The 19025-nt window shown below is 47.9% G+C and overlaps 1 protein-coding gene across 8 annotated transcripts in view; it reads left to right on the top strand.

Moving 5' to 3' along the window:
- The window catches only part of LTBP1 (latent transforming growth factor beta binding protein 1), a 379724-nt gene that overhangs the window by 256405 nt on the left and 104294 nt on the right, over positions 1-19025 (top strand). For all 8 annotated transcript variants that reach the window (XM_048843595.2, XM_075127005.1, XM_048843599.2 and 5 more), the window contains 2 exons: positions 3906-4031; positions 6937-7062. In XM_048843595.2, coding sequence (XP_048699552.1) covers positions 3906-4031; positions 6937-7062 — 252 coding nt within the window. The remainder of the gene's footprint in view (positions 1-3905; positions 4032-6936; positions 7063-19025) is intronic.

The raw sequence follows: 19025 nt of genomic DNA on the forward strand, positions 1-19025 counted from the left end.
TGGATAACCTTATGAAGGTGAGAAGACATTGGAAGACAGTGAGCAAGCTGAGGACACTGAAAAGAAGTGTGAGAAGCTACTTTAATTATACTGTAGATTACTAAACATCAAGGATTGTGAATTAAATGTAATACAAAGAGGAGAAAAAGAGCAGGACAGAGAACTGTGTCCCGTAACTCCAAATGTGATGTATCTGCTCAGTGAATATCACACATGGTCTAATCCTACTCTCATTGAAATCAAGGGTAAAACTTCCTTTGGCTTCAGAGGTCCAGGGTCAGAGAAGTGGACAGCAAGAATGACCCTACACATTGTTATCAACACTGGTGCTTATGTCAAGACATAGCAGCTGAATGAAAAGCATCATAGACCATTTCAGATACTTGGGGCAAAACCCGCAATGACTTCAGCGGGGTCCACATTTCACCCCTGGGTCAAAACTGAAGATTACTTCCATGCTGATGTTTCCAAAATTATTCTGCTAGTACTAAGGCAAAAAGAATCATGCTTGTGGGTATAAATTAGTTACTGTTCCAGCTCCAGCCCAGATCTTCACCAGTCTAGCTTCCATCTACTTCACTCCACTGAAACTGCTCTCTCCAAGGTGTCCAACAGGCTCTTCCTGGTCAAATCTGAAGGCCAGCACAATTCCCAGCCTCATCCTTTTGGATGTCTATGTTTTTGACACTGTCTGTCAATCTGTACGCTTTGCTTGTCCTCTCTAGGTTCTCCTTCTGCCACTCTGGCATCTCTTTTGGCACGTCTGCCTCTTCCTCACTCCCACTTCTGTGTAGATTCCTCATGGATCTATTCTTAGCCCTCCACTTTTTTTTTTTTTTTTTAAACACACTTCTTTGGCTAATCTCATCCATTTGCATGGCTTCAACTAATATCTCAATGCTAACTAATAAATTTATCTATCCACTCCTGGCTCATTCAATCCTCTATTTCACCCTGCCTCTTACATCTCCTGGATGTGTCTCCCTCAATTTAAACATAATACTGTCAAATCTGAATTTATCTTTTCTCTCACATACTTTCTGCTGTGCTTTTTCTCTGCCACTATCATCCTCCCTATTCTCAGGACAGTAACCTGGAGCCATCCTTTCATATTCTCACTTTCCCCACACTTTCAGGTCATATCCAGATCTTCTCACTTCCTCCACCATGTTATCTCTAAGGAATGACACTTTCTTTCTTATCTATACAACTAAAACTCCATCAGCTCCAGTCTTGATGACTGATTTAATATTTGAATGATGACTGAGGCAGCATAATTTATTAATTTAACTAACAACTTAAAAAGGACCTTTTATGAAAACTCCTGAAATCACTAAAAGTTCGTTTTGATGTTGGGGATAGGTAGGACTTGATTTCTCCACCTGTCACTTACTTTGTATTACTGCTTGCAGTGTTTCTTTTCCAGCTCATCCTATATTTCTGATGACAGAGTGTCCACAATCAGTAGGTGATATCAGAGGTGACTAGAAGGCTCGTATCATACTTTTGGATTTAAGTAATCCCTGTATCCTTGAGGCTGTTCTTTCTTGTGAAGTGCAATCATCTTTTTTTATAGTCAGTTTCCAACACAGAAGCTACATTCGTAGAGAAAAATCATGAAACATATTCATGGCCTAACATCAATTTTTTTAATTTGCAAAAACATTTTCTTTACAGCTATCATAGCTTTTATGGCACACATGACAGGCAGCCATTCAGTTCCATGTATCTGTAACAATACTCCCCACAGTCTTTCTGGTGAAGCATTTTTGTGGAGAGTTTTCTGTCTTTCACTGGGTCAGATAAATTGAAGCACTGGTGTTGATGTTTCTGTATGTGCCAAATCTGAGTGCTCTCTCATGATCTAGCATTCATGCCCTTCCTCAGTCTTTGTGAGTTATTTTCTTAGATACGTTATTTAAACTTCATAGCTGGGTATGAACTTACTGATCTGCTTCAGCATGCCTTGCAATCTCTGAATTCTTTTTTTATCTTTGTGTCTGTGCACAGTCAGTATAATTTAAATATTAGAATCAGTAAACATTGTTCCCTTTGTGACCAGTTTCCCATCTAAGCAGGTGATTTAAGTTGTTTGAAATTGACAGTTTGCCTTATCCCACTTAATGTTGTTTTTTCTTGCAATTTTCAGTACTCTTCACAGTTGTTCCTGATGTTCTCCTGCAAGACCTTCTTGTATCTAGGACAGATTGTTATGAGGTGAAATACTTCCAGCGCAAAACATGTTCCAAAAGGCAATCTCAGGAAACATTATCTGCCAAATGGTTACTGAAAGTACAAGTCTTGGAGATTTCAGTGTCCATGGGAATCTGCCAAACCCTTGTGATGTATCTGATTTGCTGAAAAAATTGGATCCTGCCATGTCAGCAAACATTTCATACCTTGTGGGCAAGAAGAAATATATCTTCTAAATTGTCTTGTTCAACTCCTTGAAGTCAGGTCAAAGTCTGAGCCAGCTCCTTTTGTCTCTACAGTTGCCAAGGAGTGAACCCAGCCTGTCAGCTCTTCAGAATAATCCCATTTGCTGTAAAGTTTTCCAGCTCTCCCTAGGCTTGTGGAGCATTTAGGGTGGCATATATAACAAGCTTTGTCTCTTCCCATAATTGCATCTTGTAAGTAACTGGGAAACACCCTTTTCCCGTGAACATGTCTTCATATGCCACAAATAGATTGTTCACATCTGGTTGAGGTTTGCTAGCAGACTTGTCATTCAGACTCTTCATGACATATCCCTCTTGATTAGACCTACCACCTCATATGTGTGTACGGTCAAGTCTGGTCACTTTCCTCAATGTGCTATGTGTCACAAACTCTCGTTTTACCGTTAACCCTTTTTCCCCTCAGTGACAGTTCACATTCACTCCAAAGTGGAATTTGTTCCTCACATGTAACCACTCGTGCATATTTTTTAGCCATTCATTTGATTTTGCAGCTTCTTTCTTTGATGGATTTCTGAATAACGTTTTGCCTTCACTTGAGTTCTTAGTCACTCTTTACAGCCATGATTTGCATTCTTCTTTGTTATACCGCTTGGCATTCAAATATTACCTTTTCCAGTGCCAAGTCCATGTCTCATAGTAGCATTTCACATGACTTTTTATAATTGCACCCCAAAGGAATTTGATCTTTAATGAGGGATTTTAATAATCTTCATACATAATTCATGGTCCTTATCCAGAAAATATATCATCCATAGGTAACATTCTTTCATGTAACACACTAGTGCTCAAACCTTTTCAATAGTTTTTCAAAGTTTTCTTACCTTTCCTCCTCCTCTTTGACTTGAAAGGTTTCCATTTGGACACCATTTCAACAGCAAATATCCTGAATCCTAGACTTGCAAGGTTGGTAAAGAGGGTTTAAATTAAGTTTAAGGACAAAACTAATGAAACTACATTCTAAGACAGAATGTTTTGAAATTTAAAATGAGGTTGATATTGTGAGCGGTCTACAAAAAAAATCCTCATATTGAACCAAGTTGTCATACTGCTCATAATAAAGTAGCCAAATCTATATTTCACATAATTAGAAATGTGTGTTTTCATAGACAGCCTGTGATATTGCTAAAAACTGCAGTCTGTGAAAATAATTCTGTAATCTGCTACAGCTAACAGTTTAACATCTATGATTATGTTCATTTTACTCTATCTTCACTTTTGATTTGCATATGCACACACTTGACTTGGGGGGGGCAGGAAGGGGAGAGGGAAGAGTCATCTGACCGTAAGTCTGTTAGGCACTCAAGGTAAGTTGGACCGATCAGTGTGGTCACAACTGACTTCAGTGTTCCTCTCCTTTTAGCTGGAATAACTGAATATCACCCATTTACGGAACTATTTAAGATAGTTTGTAATAAGTTTTTTCTCTGTGTGTGTGTGTGTATCTAGAAATCAATGAGTGCACAGTGAACCCTGATATCTGCGGAGCAGGACACTGCGTTAATTTGCCTGTGGGATACACCTGCATCTGCTATGATGGGTACAAGCTGAATGATCAACAGACAAAATGCTCTGGTATGAAAGAACTTCTTCAATAATCTAAAGTAATCACTGTATGAAGCATTTTCAAATAGAGTGTTCCTGCAAGGTGCTATGTAGAATGTAGAAATCCTCTTCTGTACATGCCAAAACTACTCAAAAATGTAATTTTTGTATATCAAGAAATATTTGCCAAAAGCCGGCTCCAGTGAACCTTTCAGCCAGTCAAAGACTAATGGAATTTTTTAAAAAACTTTTGTGTGTGTGAACTTAGTGCTCATGAAAGGTCTCACTGAAATCACTAGAAGTTGAGGTTAATAAGCAGGAAACCATTTTAACTTGTCTGACCTGTCTCAATGAGTGTGTGTTTGACAAATATATAGAGCATGGTGAGTGTCAAAATCTGTTTTACTCGTGGGTTCAATCATGCTTTGGAGGCACTAGTCTGCATTTTGGGAGATGCAGGATCACACCACCCCATGAGGTGCTCTGGGAGGGATCCTGCCTCAGGGAAACAGAATTTCTCTCAGATTTCCCCAGTGCACATTGGACTGTGCTACTGCTACTATCCTGAGAGTGCAGTTGACTCTCTTATGCTGGCTAATGAGGAGTGGGTTGAGCAAGAAGCGGTTACCCTCGCGCCTTTCCTGCCTTCTTTGGGATGCCTTGCATTGCTTGGCTGCTAGGAAGATGTAGACCTTGTGCTCTAGGGCAGTGGCTCTGAACCTTTCCAGACTACTGTACCCCTTTCAGGAGTCTGATTTGTCTTGAATAGCCCCAAGTTTCACCTCACTTAAAAACTACTTGCTCACAAAATCAGGTATAAAAATACAAAAGTGTCACAACACACTATTACTGAAAAAGTGCTTACTTTCTAATTTTTACCATATAATAAATCAATTGGAATATAAATATTCTGCTTACATTTCAGTGTATAGTATATAGAGCAGTATAAACAAGTGTCATAAATATAAAGGGAAGGGTAAACCCCTTTGAAATCCCTCCTGGCCAGGGGAAAGCTCCTCTCACCTGTAAAGGGTTAAGAAGCTAAAGGTAACCTCGCTGGCACCTGACCAAAATGACCAATGAGGAGACAAGATACTTTCAAAAGCTGGGAGGAGGGAGAGAAACAAAGGGTCTGTGTGTCTGTCTATATGCTGGTTTCTGCCGGGGATAGACCAGGAATGGAGTCTTAGAACTTTTAGTAAGTAATCTAGCTAGGTATGTGTTAGATTATTATTTCTTTAAATGGCTGAGAAAAGAATTGTGCTGAATAGAATAACTATTTCTGTCTGTGTATCTTTTTTGTAACTTAAGGTTTTGCCTAGAGGGATTCTCTATGTTTTTGAATCTAATTACCCTGTAAGATATCTACCATCCTGATTTTACAGGGGGGATTTCTTTATTTCTATTTACTTCTATTTTTATTTAAAGTCTTCTTGTAAGAAACTGAATGCTTTTTCATTGTTCTCAGATCCAAGGGTTTGGGTCTGTGGTCACCTATGAAAATTGGTGAGGCTTTTTATCCAACATTTCCCAGGAAAGGGGGGGTGCAAGTGTTGGGAGGATTGTTCATTGTTCTTAAGATCCAAGGGTCTGGGTCTGTAGTCACCTAGGCAAATTGGTGAGGCTTTTTACCAAACCTTGTCCAGGAAGTGGGGTGCAAGGTTTTGGGAAGTATTTTGGGGGGAAGGACGCATCCAAACAGCTCTTCCCCAGTAACCAGTATTAGTTTGGTGGTGGTAGCGGCCAGTCCAAGGACAACGGGTGGAATATTTTGTACCTTGGGGAAGTTTTGACCTAAGCTGGTAAAGATAAGCTTAGGAGGTTTTTCATGCAGGTCCCCACATCTGTACCCTAGAGTTCAGAGTGGGGGAGGAACCTTGACAACAAGTCATTGCCAGTTTGAAATTTTAGCTTGTACTGACTTCGCTAGTGTTTATGGAGCCTGTTGTAAAACTAAGCAAATATCTAGATGAGTTAATGTACCCACTGGAAGACCTCTGCGTACCCCGCGTTGAGAACAACTGATGTAATCCATCTCACCACGCTGAGGCAGGACCAAGTATACTTTACGTATTTGAAGGATGAATCAGTCCTTTCTCTGCATTTTTTCTTTGAAAATAATAAATAAAGTTATATATGCAAACATTCTATTAATGCAGTTTTATTGGTGAGATTTTACATGTCCAGGAACCAGAAGTTCAGACTTATGGTGCCCACAGCAACTATAGTTAAGCCATATGTTACTTATATTACCATATTTTACCTATATTAAGGCATTAAAGTTAACACTATATACAAGAATACAAAAGGCTGCTTGTGAATTACAGCAGATGATCAGTCACAACTGAATCAGGAATCAAGTTCCTGACTTCTGTGTAAACAAAATGTCAACTGTAATACTGAATGAACACAGTAATTTTTACATTTGATTGTATTATATTTTCAAATGTTCCGTTACTCATTTTTACGTTATCAGAAAGTCAATAACTACTCAAAAATAATACCTCTCCTGACTGGTGCGAATACACTATTTATTTAAATACATTTTATACAAATACACCTAGAATAATGAAGATTTAAAATTCTTATAATTGTATAGCAATGCCAATGCTTAATATGGGGAGTACCACAAATACTGTTGTAGCATTAATTACTTGCAAATGGAGATTTGAATCGTGTCCACTGTTTAGTCTTTACGTAATTGCGGTACTCCTAGAGCTTAAGCCAGTAAGCCTGATTTTCCCATCTACAACGATTTGATATACCCTTCTTGAGGCTGTTTAAGAGAACAAAGTGTTATCGGCTTTCAGACAGTTAAACTCATTACAAGCCCTGTCTTTTCAAATGCACGTATTTGTTGGGTGGGGTCGGGAAAAGACTCATGCCCAATTATGTTCCATTTTTCAATATCCTTATATTTTTATTTCTTAAACAGATATCAATGAGTGTGCTCAGACTCCCCATCTGTGCTCCCTTGGGCACTGTGAAAATACAGAAGGGAGTTTCCTGTGCATTTGCCAAACAGGATTCATGGCCAATGAAGAAGGAACAGAATGCATTGGTAACCACTGCTCTTCTTTATTAAAATGATGATGAGAATAATAATTTTAAAACTAATCATTAAGAGCCTGAGCCAAAGTTAATTGAAGTCATTGAAAATACTCCCTTTGCACTCAATAAGCATTGAATCAGGCCCTAAAGCCCAGATCCTCAAAATCAATGTCAGTTTTGCACCTAAATACCTTTGAGGATGGGGCCTAAGAGATCAATATAATGTTTTCTTCATTACATATTTGTTAGGAAGCGGGCAAAAAAACCCAAACCCTACCCCAAGGTGTTTTTATGTGTATAGCTACAGAGGGACATGGTTAACCACATTGAGTGTTGAGAATTATTTATTTTAAAAGTTATTGCTTTTTGCAGATATGAAATCAAGAGTCTCCCTGATCATTTTTTTTATTTTCCCCTCAACTGATTGGCTGCAGAGTGAGATATTTAAAAAAAATTACAAAACAACTCCTTACCTCACAACTGTCCCAAATTTGGTAGGACAATCTGCTTTTCCACAGTTTTCCGTAGAATTACCCAACTGTCCGTTCTTGCCATCTATAAGCACTACAGTGTGAATACACTATTCATGTAACATTTATATGTTGCCTTGATCACTCTTCCCTCCACTTCTCTCTGAGGCTTCAGTTGCATGCACAGCCCTTGTGTCCTCTTCTCTCTTCTCTTTGCATAGGAAAATTGCAGGTGACTCCACATAGCTGTGGATCTGACCTTCTCTGGTCATCTTCCAACAGAGTATGTATAGGGTGGTGGATTTGATCACCAGCCTGGGAAAAATAACTAGCCACATCCAGATCAACTCATAGCCCTTGCCTCAGGGCTCTGTTTTTTGTCCAACACAAAAAAGGAAATGTGGCCTGACAACATAAAGTAATAGTTCTGTTCTCAACATGAGACTGTACCCCTGCCCTCTAGTCTCCTGCAATTTGGTGGTCAGAACCTTCAGCCAGCTGTGGAGGCAGAGGGTAAGAGCAGTTTGCAGGGCCTCTTATTCCCTCACAGTCCTCTTCTGCAGTACAGGAGAGTATTCTCCCATCACGCTCCTGGACCCAGGCTCCCTCATGGAAGTGGGGCCCACATCTGTATCACCAAGCTGGTAATCAACAGACCCAATCACCTGATACTGCTTCTTTCCAGAACAGGGCTGGCTGCATCCTGGCTCTCAAAGGGGCAGATCACCCTGATAGAGTGTAATACAGAGAACTCCAAGAAACACAGAGGACCAGGTCCTCAAAAGTATTTAAGTGCCTAATTCCTATTGAAGTCAACAGGAGTTAGGCACCTAAGTACGTTTGAGGATCTGGGAGTAGTTTTTCTGGATTTACACCAGTGCAACTGAAGGCAAGATCTGTCTGTCCCATAATGTTTCTAATATATAATATATTACTCTCCAGTTTTTGTTAAATTCCTCTTCTTAAGTTGAACATTAACATTTTCTTTTGTAATTCGCTACTATCTGACAAACATACAAGAAAGAATAGGGGTAATGCATATATTGTGTGTGCTGGTTACTTGATGATGAATTTAAGTTTATGTGCATCTTTTGGTTTCTCCCCCTGTCCCACTTCTCAGATTTTGTTGAAGGTTTGAGACCTCACATCTGTGGGGAAGGCTTCTGTGTACATACCATTGGCTCATATAAATGTGAATGTTGAAACAGTGAATGCTGAATGAAAAGAGAGGCCAATGTGACAGAGTTTTGACTCTACAGTAGTAGAAGTATGGCAGTGAAATTAAGGAAGCCAAACCACTGGCAAGTTAATAGCAGTATGTTAGTATTGAATCTTCCCCTGTTGTTTCCAGACTAGTGTTTCTAATTTCTCCAGTTAACTTTAAGTCTGTCTTTCTGAATATTTCATACCCCTCTAATTTTAATGTAGCAAATTTGATCATGGTTATGTTTAACTTCTGGATATTTGATGAAAATATTAAATAACACATCCTATTATGGAAGAATAAATACAACAACAAAAGTAAAGCTCTTCTTTTGCAATTCTGTGATGGGTGATAATTTGGGCAATACTTGAACTTCTGCTTGCCTGGAGTCTAACACTTCATTTTAATCTCTTTCCTTGCAATCTGTTTATAAAAACTCTGTCCACAGTAAGGCTCATCTTTAATGTTTTACATTTGTGTAACAACAAAAATTGAACAAAGGGTTACATTTGCTGTTTGGAATATAAAGCTGCCACCAGACACTGTCATTTCATAGAATGAGAGAGAAGTCCCAGCACATCTGACCTAAAAATTTGTACCTTTTGCTTTTTGGCATGAATTTTTCTCTGGTGTGTGTTTTCTGGGATTTTTTTCCTAACCTCTTCAACATTGATTTGATAATCAGTGAATTAAAACCACAGTCAATTATTCCATTTTAAATATATCCTCATTTGTACTTTAATCTAAATTACTCAGCATAGAAGAAATTTGTTAACCTATTTCTATAATAATTAAACAGACAGACACAAAATACCCTATATTCTGTAGGATCCTGATTGCCTTGTCTGCGTTTCAGTAACCCATAAACTGGTAGCAATCCAGCACCACACATTCTTTTGAGTGACTTAGAATGACTTTAAAATGTTTTCTTTAGAAGACAGTTCAAAGTATTTTTCATTGTTTTTATATTTGTTTGAAATGATCCTCATCACCTGCTGTGGGACAGGCTGTCCTAGGCTAGTTTATTCTGGCATAAGACATACTGGTCCAGATTTTCAGAAGGACTCCTATCCAACAACCAGTATGGATGCACAAGTGAAGGGGTTGTGTGCAAGCAAGCTTAATTGTACTTTTGTGCATGCACTTTTAAAAATGTAGGTCATGAAGATTTTCACCATTATACATCAGAAATTATGAAGTGAGCATATTAGTAAATCAGGGTTGCTCAGGGGTAGCATTTAAAAAAAACCTTTTTGTTTTGTTATTTTTTACTGACAACAAAAAGATTCCAAAGTGAGATCAAGTAATTTGAGATTGTTAAAATAAAATGTACATGTATACATGATAGTTCTACATTGGCTAAACAATGAAGGAGGAACTGTGTTTATTCGAAGAAATTTAAGAAAATACTGATTGTAGGGCAGTATTTATAATTGGGTCCAAGCAGAAACATACGCAAAACATGTTTGTTTTGTTTGGCCCTGTGCTTCAGAGAACAAGCTCAGACCTGATTATAAATCCAATCCAAACACAAGCTGAGTGGAGAGACCGTTAATTCATTTGTAGTGTCTTTACCAGTGGATACCAATCAGTTACTTCTCTTGGAGAGGCCATTCCAGTTAAATTCATGTGGACTGGGACTGGGATGTTCATAACCTGGAAGTGTGAGCTTGTCTTGCAGGCTCCTCAATCCCATTGGCAAGGGTTCGCTTTTTTAAAATCTAGCTCTGGGATTGTCCTTGCATAGTCTTTTAAGTGTTCTTTGTGGGCAGGGGTGGATGAGAGAATCATAGTTGGATTATTTATTTTGTGTGCTAAAGATAGGGGAAAATAAGATTATTTGAGTCCTTTCGTGGTTCTGAAAATAAAATATTGTCTTAACTTATGATTCATTTTTTCATTATTTTATCTTTCAATACATCACTTTGAGATTAAGTTTATCACAGACAAGGGGAGTTGAGACTGCTTCTAGGGTTCAAAGCATTGAGCACCCTCAATGCTCATTGACTTCAATGGGAGTTGAAGATCCTGTGACAAAATTCCTGCTCTACCTTGGTGGGTCTTGCGCTTATTGGCAGATTTGCTTGCCTTGGAGCTTCACAGCAGCCCTCAACTTGGCCGTTTTTCTGAACCCACAGTCTAGGTCAACTTCTCCTGTGTCTGACCAGGAGTTGGGAGGATTTGGAGAGAACCCAGGCCCGCCCTCTACTCCGGGTTCCAGCCCAGGGCCCTGTGGAATGCAGCTGTCTAGAGTGCCTCCTGGAACAGCTGTGTGACAGCTACAGCTCCCTGGGCTACTTCCCCATGGCCTCCTCCCAACACCTTCTTTATCCTCACCATAGGACCTTCCCCCTGGTGTCTGATAATGCTTGTACACCTCAGTCCTCCAACAGTCCGCGTTCTCACTCTCAGCTCCTAGTGCCTCTTGCTCCCAGCTCCTCACACCCACCACAAACTGAAGTGAGCTCCTTTTTAAAACCCAGGTGCCCGGATTAGCCTGCCTTAATTGATTCTAGCAGCTTCTTGATTGGCTGCAGGTGTTCTAATCAGCCTGTCTTAATTGTCTCCAGAAGGTTCCTGATTGTTTTGGAACCTTCCCTGTTACCTTACCCAGGGAAAAGGGACCTACTTCACTTGCTGCTCAGCTATCTGCTTTCTATTCTCTCCTAAAGCCCCTTGGCCTGGGCTTTTCTTACTTTTTGACCCTGCTTCAGTTCCCCCCCGCAACCGGGCCAGACGCCTTTTCTTCGTTTTGTTTTTTGGTTTTTTTGTTGTTTTTCTTTGCTGCCGTTCGAGTGCTGGTCGGCTGCCAGCTTACCTGCCAGCCCCCCCACACCTGCCCTCGGACACTGCTATTGCTCCAGCTGAAACTCCCCGGGGGGGGGGGTCTGCCGACCCGCTCCCTGGAGGAGGGGAGTGGAAGCCCCCAGACCCAGCTGTTTGCTGTTCGTCTGTGGACCTGTAATTAACCGACAAGTTATTTTTTTTTTCTTCTTATCTACTTGGCATTTTTGGAATGTTCCACAAAGCCCGGGAGAGAAGACAGCCGACAAAGACATCACCCAGGGAAGCTACAAATCATCGTGGAGGGGGGTGTAAGACTGAGTAACTTTTGAACTGTACCCTCGTGTGGGGGGAGTTTGACTGTGTCATAACTGCGTTTGTAGGGGCACAGGGGTGTGGCACAGAGCTGCCCCCCTGATCCATCGGTGCCCCCCCCAACACTACTATAACCGTCACGGCCCCCCCGCCGTCCGTTCCTGCTGGCAACTTGCCATCTGCCTTTGGATTCAGCTGCTTGCTCTGAATTTCGCCGTCCGGACCAGACACAATAGCCGACCAAACGAGACTCTTTGGACAAACACGTGTGGGACCACGTTCCCCCCCACCACCCCAGAACTGCCCACCCCACAGTTTGCCCCTACTACCTAACCCCAACTCCTGTTTCCTTCCCCTGTCCAGTCCGACCCATTTGGTCCTCCTCCCCCCGCCTGCAGCCCAACAGGGAGAAGCGGTTAATCTGCTTCCCCCTCCCCCCTCCTCCTTCTGGTGTCTCCCCGCCTCTTCCTGCTCACGATGGCGGGGAATGAGAGGGGTGAGGCCCCTTTAGTAACCTCAGCTGCCCCTCCCCCACGTACCCCCCTGCCCAACCCCCAAGCCTCCCCCCCCACCGCTGCTGCCAAAACACCTGCCACCGCCCCCGCTGGGGCATCGGTAGCAGGAGGCACCGGGGCGACTACTGCCGCTGCTACACCCCCCCCACCCCCAGATTCTAGGAGAGCCCCCCCCCAGTTGGCCGGAAAGGCCAGCATGTGAAGAGGGGAAAGAGCCCTGCTACAACCACCAGGCCCTCCATGGCAGGTGCTGCCCCCACCGCTGCGGCCTCGTCATCGACCATGGCGTTTCTCCCCGCTGTTGCCTCCACCAGCTCTGCGAGCGTCCCTCCCCTGGCCCCCAGGGCGTAGGCCCGGGCGGTAGCAGCCCCCCACCGCCTGCGGTCTCATCATCTCGCCCACCCACCACCTCCGCTACCATCAATAGCGGCCGGGGCCCCTTCCCCATCATGACCAGGAAGCACGGCGTCCATTGCCTCCTGGTGCCCACCTCGCCCCACGTGGAGACATACATGCAGGCGTTGGTGAGGGTGGTAGGACCCACGGCTATTGTGGCAGCCTCCAAAATGTACGGGAACGTCGTCTTTTTCTTAGCATCAGAGGCTGCCGCCCAGGAGGCGGTGGAGAAGGGCCTGGCGGTGGGGGGGGTGTTCGTTCCCCTGGAACCGCTAGAGAACCTGGGCGTCCGCCTAATCCTGACCTCCGTCCCTCCTTTTCTACCCAATGCCGCCCTGTTACCCGCTCTCTCCACCCTGGGGAAATCCATTTCTGTCATCAGCCCTCTCCCGTTGGGCTGCAAGGACCCCACCCTCCGTCACGTCCTTTCGTTCCGCTGGCAAGTGCAGCTTCTACCGCCGCCGGCAGTGTGTGACGGAGAGGCGCTCGAGGAGTCCTTCCTAGTCCCCTACCAGGAAGCCCGCTATTGGGTCTTTTACTCCACAGGAGAGGCCCGGCGCTACCTCTGCCGATCAGCGGGGCATGTCCGAAGATACTGCTTCTTGGCCCGATGGGGAGGGGCACCTGAGACCCCCGAGACCCGGCAGGACATCGGCTCCGTCGTTGCCAACGCCCCTGGCCACCCGGTACCTGAAACCACCTCTCCTCCTGCTCGATCAACCGCTGCTCCTGCCCGGGCCCAAGAGACACCTCCCCTACAACGCCCAGACGAGCGAGGGAGCCCCGCCCTTGCTGTTAACAATCCAGCAGAGCCTATGGAGGAGGATGCAGCAAAGATATTACCAGGCATAGGAGAGGGCCCGCCCCAAGGAGATCTGCCCCCCCCATGCTGCCTCACCGTTACCCCCCCAAGCCCCTGAACCATCGCCTCTGCCCCCCAACACGACCCCTGCTAACCAGCCCCCAGACGATGCTATGGAGGGCTGGACCCTAGTCCAGGGAAAGCGAGGCAAGTGGAAGGCTCGAGCTCCGCTGCACCCATCCGATGCGGAGGCTCCCCGGAAGACCAGGAAGGGAGGCACTGACACTGAGCCTTCCACTGTGCCTACGAGTGAGATCCCTCCGCCGGTGTCGGGAGGGGAAGACAAAATAGCACTGGAAGGTAGAATCTCCCCTCCACGGGAGACCCTCCCCTCTGAGACCCCTGAGGAAGCCCCTTCTGCCCGAATATCACCCGAACCCCCCGCGAACCCCGAAGCGACCATCGTAGCGGGCACCAGAGGGTAGACCCCTGGGGTGGCAGAAGACGACCCCTCCTCCATGTATGAGGAGATCGAGGCCCTAGGTTTGACCCCGGTCACCCAGGGAGAGAATGACCTACTGCCGGCTGGCCTCGATCTGGGCAACCTTACCCCAGTCCCCCTTTCCCCATGCTCCCTCCCCCTAACCGCCTTCCTGGACGGGCACCCTACAGAAGGTGGTCGACCACCTGATGCCATGGCTGCCAAATCCACCACAGAGCCTCCGCCTAGCATCACTGGGAGCCCCCTCCCCATCCCCTTAACCCTCGAATCTGTTTGGGAGGCACCACCTCTCAGCTGCTTGCCTCCCGAAGCCCAGAGCCTCGCCACTGACCCCGCCCCCACCCCTGTCCCTGCCCAATCCACCTCTTCCTGCAATGCTATTGCTGCCCCTGGGGTTATTTCTTTCCCATTTTTTGCGGATTCCCCCCAAGGAGCAGCCTTTGCATTTTCCTGCCGCGACCCATTAGGAGCTGCAATTTTCCCTCCGCCATCCCCTTCCACCCCAAGGCTTGAGACGGACCTAATAACTTTAGCCTGTCAGATACCCTGTCAGTGGTCCGCACCCTACCTGCCCGCCTCCACGGGCCACAAGGCTGCACCAAGAGCCCCACTAGGGAATAACCGGGAAATCACCCCCCCCCCCCATGAGCTGCGAAAAGCATTGCGGGAGTTTTTAGAAGACATCCGTGGCTCCCGCAACAGGGTACAGCTGGCTTTCCAGCTATGGGGAGACTTTGATCAACTCCTCCAGGCCACAAGGGCCCTTATAAAGGAGGGTAGAGGGAAAGGAAGGCACGGTGCTGCGGCCTACGGGCGGGCCCGCAGCTTCCGTGATGATTTACTCACTTACGGGATGGGTCACGGATTGTTGCGCGACGCGCCGGGGGCCGCAAACACCCCTGCCAACAAGGAAACCCCACTCCCCCAGCCCTCCGCATTACGCCTCTCATTATCGCAACTTTGAACACCAGGGGCTGCAGGATAGCTCTCCGCAGGTCCCAGGTGCTCTCTTACCTTCGGGAAGGGGGGTACTCTGTGGTTTTCCTGCAGGAGACCCATACGGATCCGACCGCCGAGGACAGTTGGCGGCTGGAGTGGGGGGACTGGGTCTACTTTACCCACTTCACGATTTGACAAGCTGGAGTGGTGACCCTGTTCTCCCCCAACCTACGGTCCGAGGTGCTAGGGGTCACTGAGGCCGTGCCGGGCCACCTGCTGCATCTCCGAGTCCGTATGGAGGGGCTCGTGGTCGACCTCGTTAACATCTATGCCCCGACAACGAGCCCGAAGCGGCCGCAATTCTATCAGCGGGTGTCCGACTTCCTCGGCACCCTAGATTCTCACGAGTTCCTAGTCCTGGGAGGGGACTTTAACACCACCCTTGAGGAACAGGACTGCTCAGGGGCCAAGCTGAGCCCGGCCGCCGCAAACATTCTCCGAAGAATAGTCGAACATCGCTCCCTAGCGGACGTCTGGCGTGACCATCACCCAGATGACAATTCCACGTTCACCTTTGTCCGGGTGGAGGCCCATCGGTCACACCACTCTCAGTTGGACCGTATTTATTTATCCCGTTTCCATCTTTCACAAGCCCACTCCTCCAACATTCGGCCGGCCCCATTTTCCGACCATCATCTAGCCACCATAACAGCCTCCCTTCGCACAGAGAGGCCAGGGCCGGACTATTGGCATTTTAACAACAGCCTGTTGGAGGATGAGGGCTTCGTGATGTCCTTCCGGGAGTTTTGGCTGGCCTGGCGAGAGCAGCGGCGTGCCTTTCCCTCGGCGCGACGATGGTGGATCTAGGGAAGGTGCGCGCCAAGCTCTTCTGCCGTGACTACACTCGGGGCACTAGCCGAAGGAGAAATGCAGCGACAGAGCAGTTGGAACGGGAGGTCTTAGAGATGGAGAGGCGTCTGGCCACCAGCCCCAAGGACCCATTCCTTTGCGGAGCGTGCTGGGAGAAGCGGGAGGAGCTCCGGGCCCTCGAGGACCATCGGGCCTTTGTTCGATCCCGCATCCGCCTCCTTCGGGAGATGGATCGCGGTTCCCATTTCTTTTACGCCCTTGAGAAAACGAGGGGGGCCAAGAAACACGTCACCTGCCTTCTAGCAGAAGACGGCGCCCCCCTCACGGATCCGGTGGAGATGTGTGGGAGGGCCCATGACTTCTACACAAGCCTTTTCTCCCCAGATCCGACCGATCCTGGCGCTTGCAAGGTGCTCTGGGAGGAACTCCCCACGGTCAGCGTGGGCGACCGAGACCGACTAGAGCTGCCTCTCACCCTGGCCGAGTTCTTGGAAGCCCTCCATCGCATGCCCACTAATAAATCTCCGGGCATGGACGGGCTGACCGTGGAGTTCTACCGCGCGTTCTGGGACATCCTTGGCCCAGACCTGGCCACTGTCTGGGCTGAGTCTTTGCAGGGTGGGGTCCTTCCTCTTTCGTGCAGGCGAGCGGTGCTCGCCTTGTTGCCGAAGAAGGGGGACCGCCGCGATTTACGAAACTGGCGTCCCGTCTCGCTCCTTAGCACGGACTACAAAATCGTAGCGAAAGCAATCTCGCTGCGGCTAGGGTCCGTGATGGCGGACGTGATCCACCCAGACCAGACCTATACTGTCCCGGGTCGCAGCATTTTTGACAACCTATTTCTAGTCGGAGACCTTTTGGAACTCGGGCGTAGAGACGGTCTGTCGTTCGCCCTCCTGTCTCTTGATCAGGAGAAGGCGTTCGATAGATTGGACCCTGGGTACCTCCTGGGCACTTCGCAGGCATTTGGATTCGGACCTCAGTTTGTGAGTTTTCTCCGGGTGCTGTACGCTTCCGCGGAGCGTCTGGCTAGGCTCAGCTGGACCCTGACTGAACCGGTCAGCTTCGGGCGAGGAGTACAGCAGGGGTGCCCCCTCTTGGGCCAGCTGTACGCTCTGGCAATCGAGCCCTTCCTCTGTCTCCTCCGCAGGAGGTTGACAGGGTTGGTGCTGCAGAAGCCGGAGCTGTGGCTGGTCCTGTCGGCATACGCCGATGTCGTGCTCCTCGTGGTCCCAGGACCCGGGGGACTTGGCACGGGTGGAGGCTTGCCAGGCCATCTATTTGGCAGCCTTCTCCGCCCGAGTCAACTGGGTCAAGAGCTCTGGCTTGGCGGTGGGGGACTGGCGTCAGGTGAGCTCCATCCCACCTGCGCTTCAGACCATCCGGTGGAGCGCAGGTCCACTGCTGTACCTAGGCGTTTACCTTTCTGCCATGCACCCTTCTCTGCTGGAGAACTGGCAAAATTTAGAAGGCAGGGTGATAGAGTGGCTCCGGAAATGGACGAGGCTACTCCGATGTCTCTCCCTCCAAGGGAGAGCACTGGTGCTTAACCAACTAGTCCTGTCCACGCTCTGGTACCGGCTCAACACCCTGGTCCCGGCCCCGGGTTTCCTGACCAACCTCCAGACATCGATTCTAGAGTTCTTTTGGTCAGGAATGCACTGGGACCCTGTTGGGGTTCTTCATCTACCCCTGAAGGAAGGAGGGCAGGGCCTGAAGTGTCTGCACACTCAGATCCGTGTCTTCCGCCTCCAGGCCCTGCAGAGGCTCCTTTATAGCGCAGGTAGATCGACATGGAGCATACTGGCGCACGCCTTCCTGCGCCACTTCCAAGGGCTCCGATACGACTGGCAGCTCTTTTATCTCTGTCCGAGAGGTTTTCTGCGAGATCTCTCTGGGCTGCCGGTCTTCTACCAGGAGCTCCTCGGACCTGGAAACTGTTTTCAACAACCAGGTCCGTGGCGGTCACCGTGGGAGCAGATCTCCGCGCGGAGCCCCTGCTACACAACCCCCAGCTCCGTGTGCAGGCGGCGGAGTCCCGCTCGGTGCGCCAGAGTTTGGTCCTGGCAGAAGTCACGAGAGTTGGAGACCTCCTGGACTACGACCGGGGAGACTGGCTGGATCCCCTGACGCTTGCTCGGTGCATGGGGCTCTCCAGACCTCATACCCCCCGGCGCGTTCTTCAGGAGGTGAAGGCCGCCTTAACGCCCGCTGCTCAGGCTTATCTCAACCGAGCTGTGCGCGAGGGCGCACCCCACCCACCCTCCCTCTACCCCAGGCCTGCCGGACCTTTCAATTGGGCCCCTACCCCGTAGATCCCAACAAACCCCTCACCCTTTCACTGCGAGCCGGCTGCATGAACTGCAGCCGGTCAGCTTCCAAATTGCGCCACGGAAATATCTATACACACTCACGTTCACACCCTTCACGCCCACACCCTGGTGTCCCACCCCGATACAAAGTGGCGGGACCTCCTGCCACCTTTGGAGGGTGAGCAACCCCGGTGGGCCAGCCTGTATTCCACCTTGGTCCCAAGGCCCGTTGGGGACATTATTTGGCGGCTCCTTCACGGAGCTGTGAGCACGGGTGTGTTTTTGACGCGGTTCACCCCCATCCCGGATACTTGCCCTTTTTGCAACGTGAGGGAAACTCTGGCGCACGTATATTTAGAGTGTGCCAGGCTGCAGCCCCTTTTCCGGCTCCTCGCGAATATTTTCTTACGCTTTTGGCTACACTTTTCCCCTCACCTTTTTATCTACACACTCCCCATCCGTGGCCCCACAAAATCGCGAGATCCCCTGGTTAACCTCCTCCTAGCCCTAGCTAAAACAACCATTTATAAAACCAGAGAGGGGAGGTTGGCTAGTGAAGCGTCCTGCGATTGTAGGGCCGTTTTCCGATCCTCAGTACATTCACGTATCCAGGCGGAGTTCCTCTGAGCGGCGTCCACTGACTCCCTTGACGCCTTCGAGGAGCGGTGGGTGCTGTCCGAGGTTCTCTGCTCGGTGACCCTGTCCGGTTCCCTCCGTCTGACCCTTTGATTGAGGGGAAGAGAGAGAAGCCCCAGCCGTTGCCGCTGTGGATACCATCATCACTGTCACCTAAGAGGGGTCCTATCACACGTGGGTGTACGTCCCCCCCCACCCTTAAACCGCCACCCCGCAGCCGTGCCCATC

The sequence above is a fragment of the Caretta caretta genome, chromosome 3 (genome assembly GCF_965140235.1).
Source record: "Caretta caretta isolate rCarCar2 chromosome 3, rCarCar1.hap1, whole genome shotgun sequence".
In the NCBI taxonomy this organism is placed as follows: domain Eukaryota; kingdom Metazoa; phylum Chordata; order Testudines; family Cheloniidae; genus Caretta; species Caretta caretta.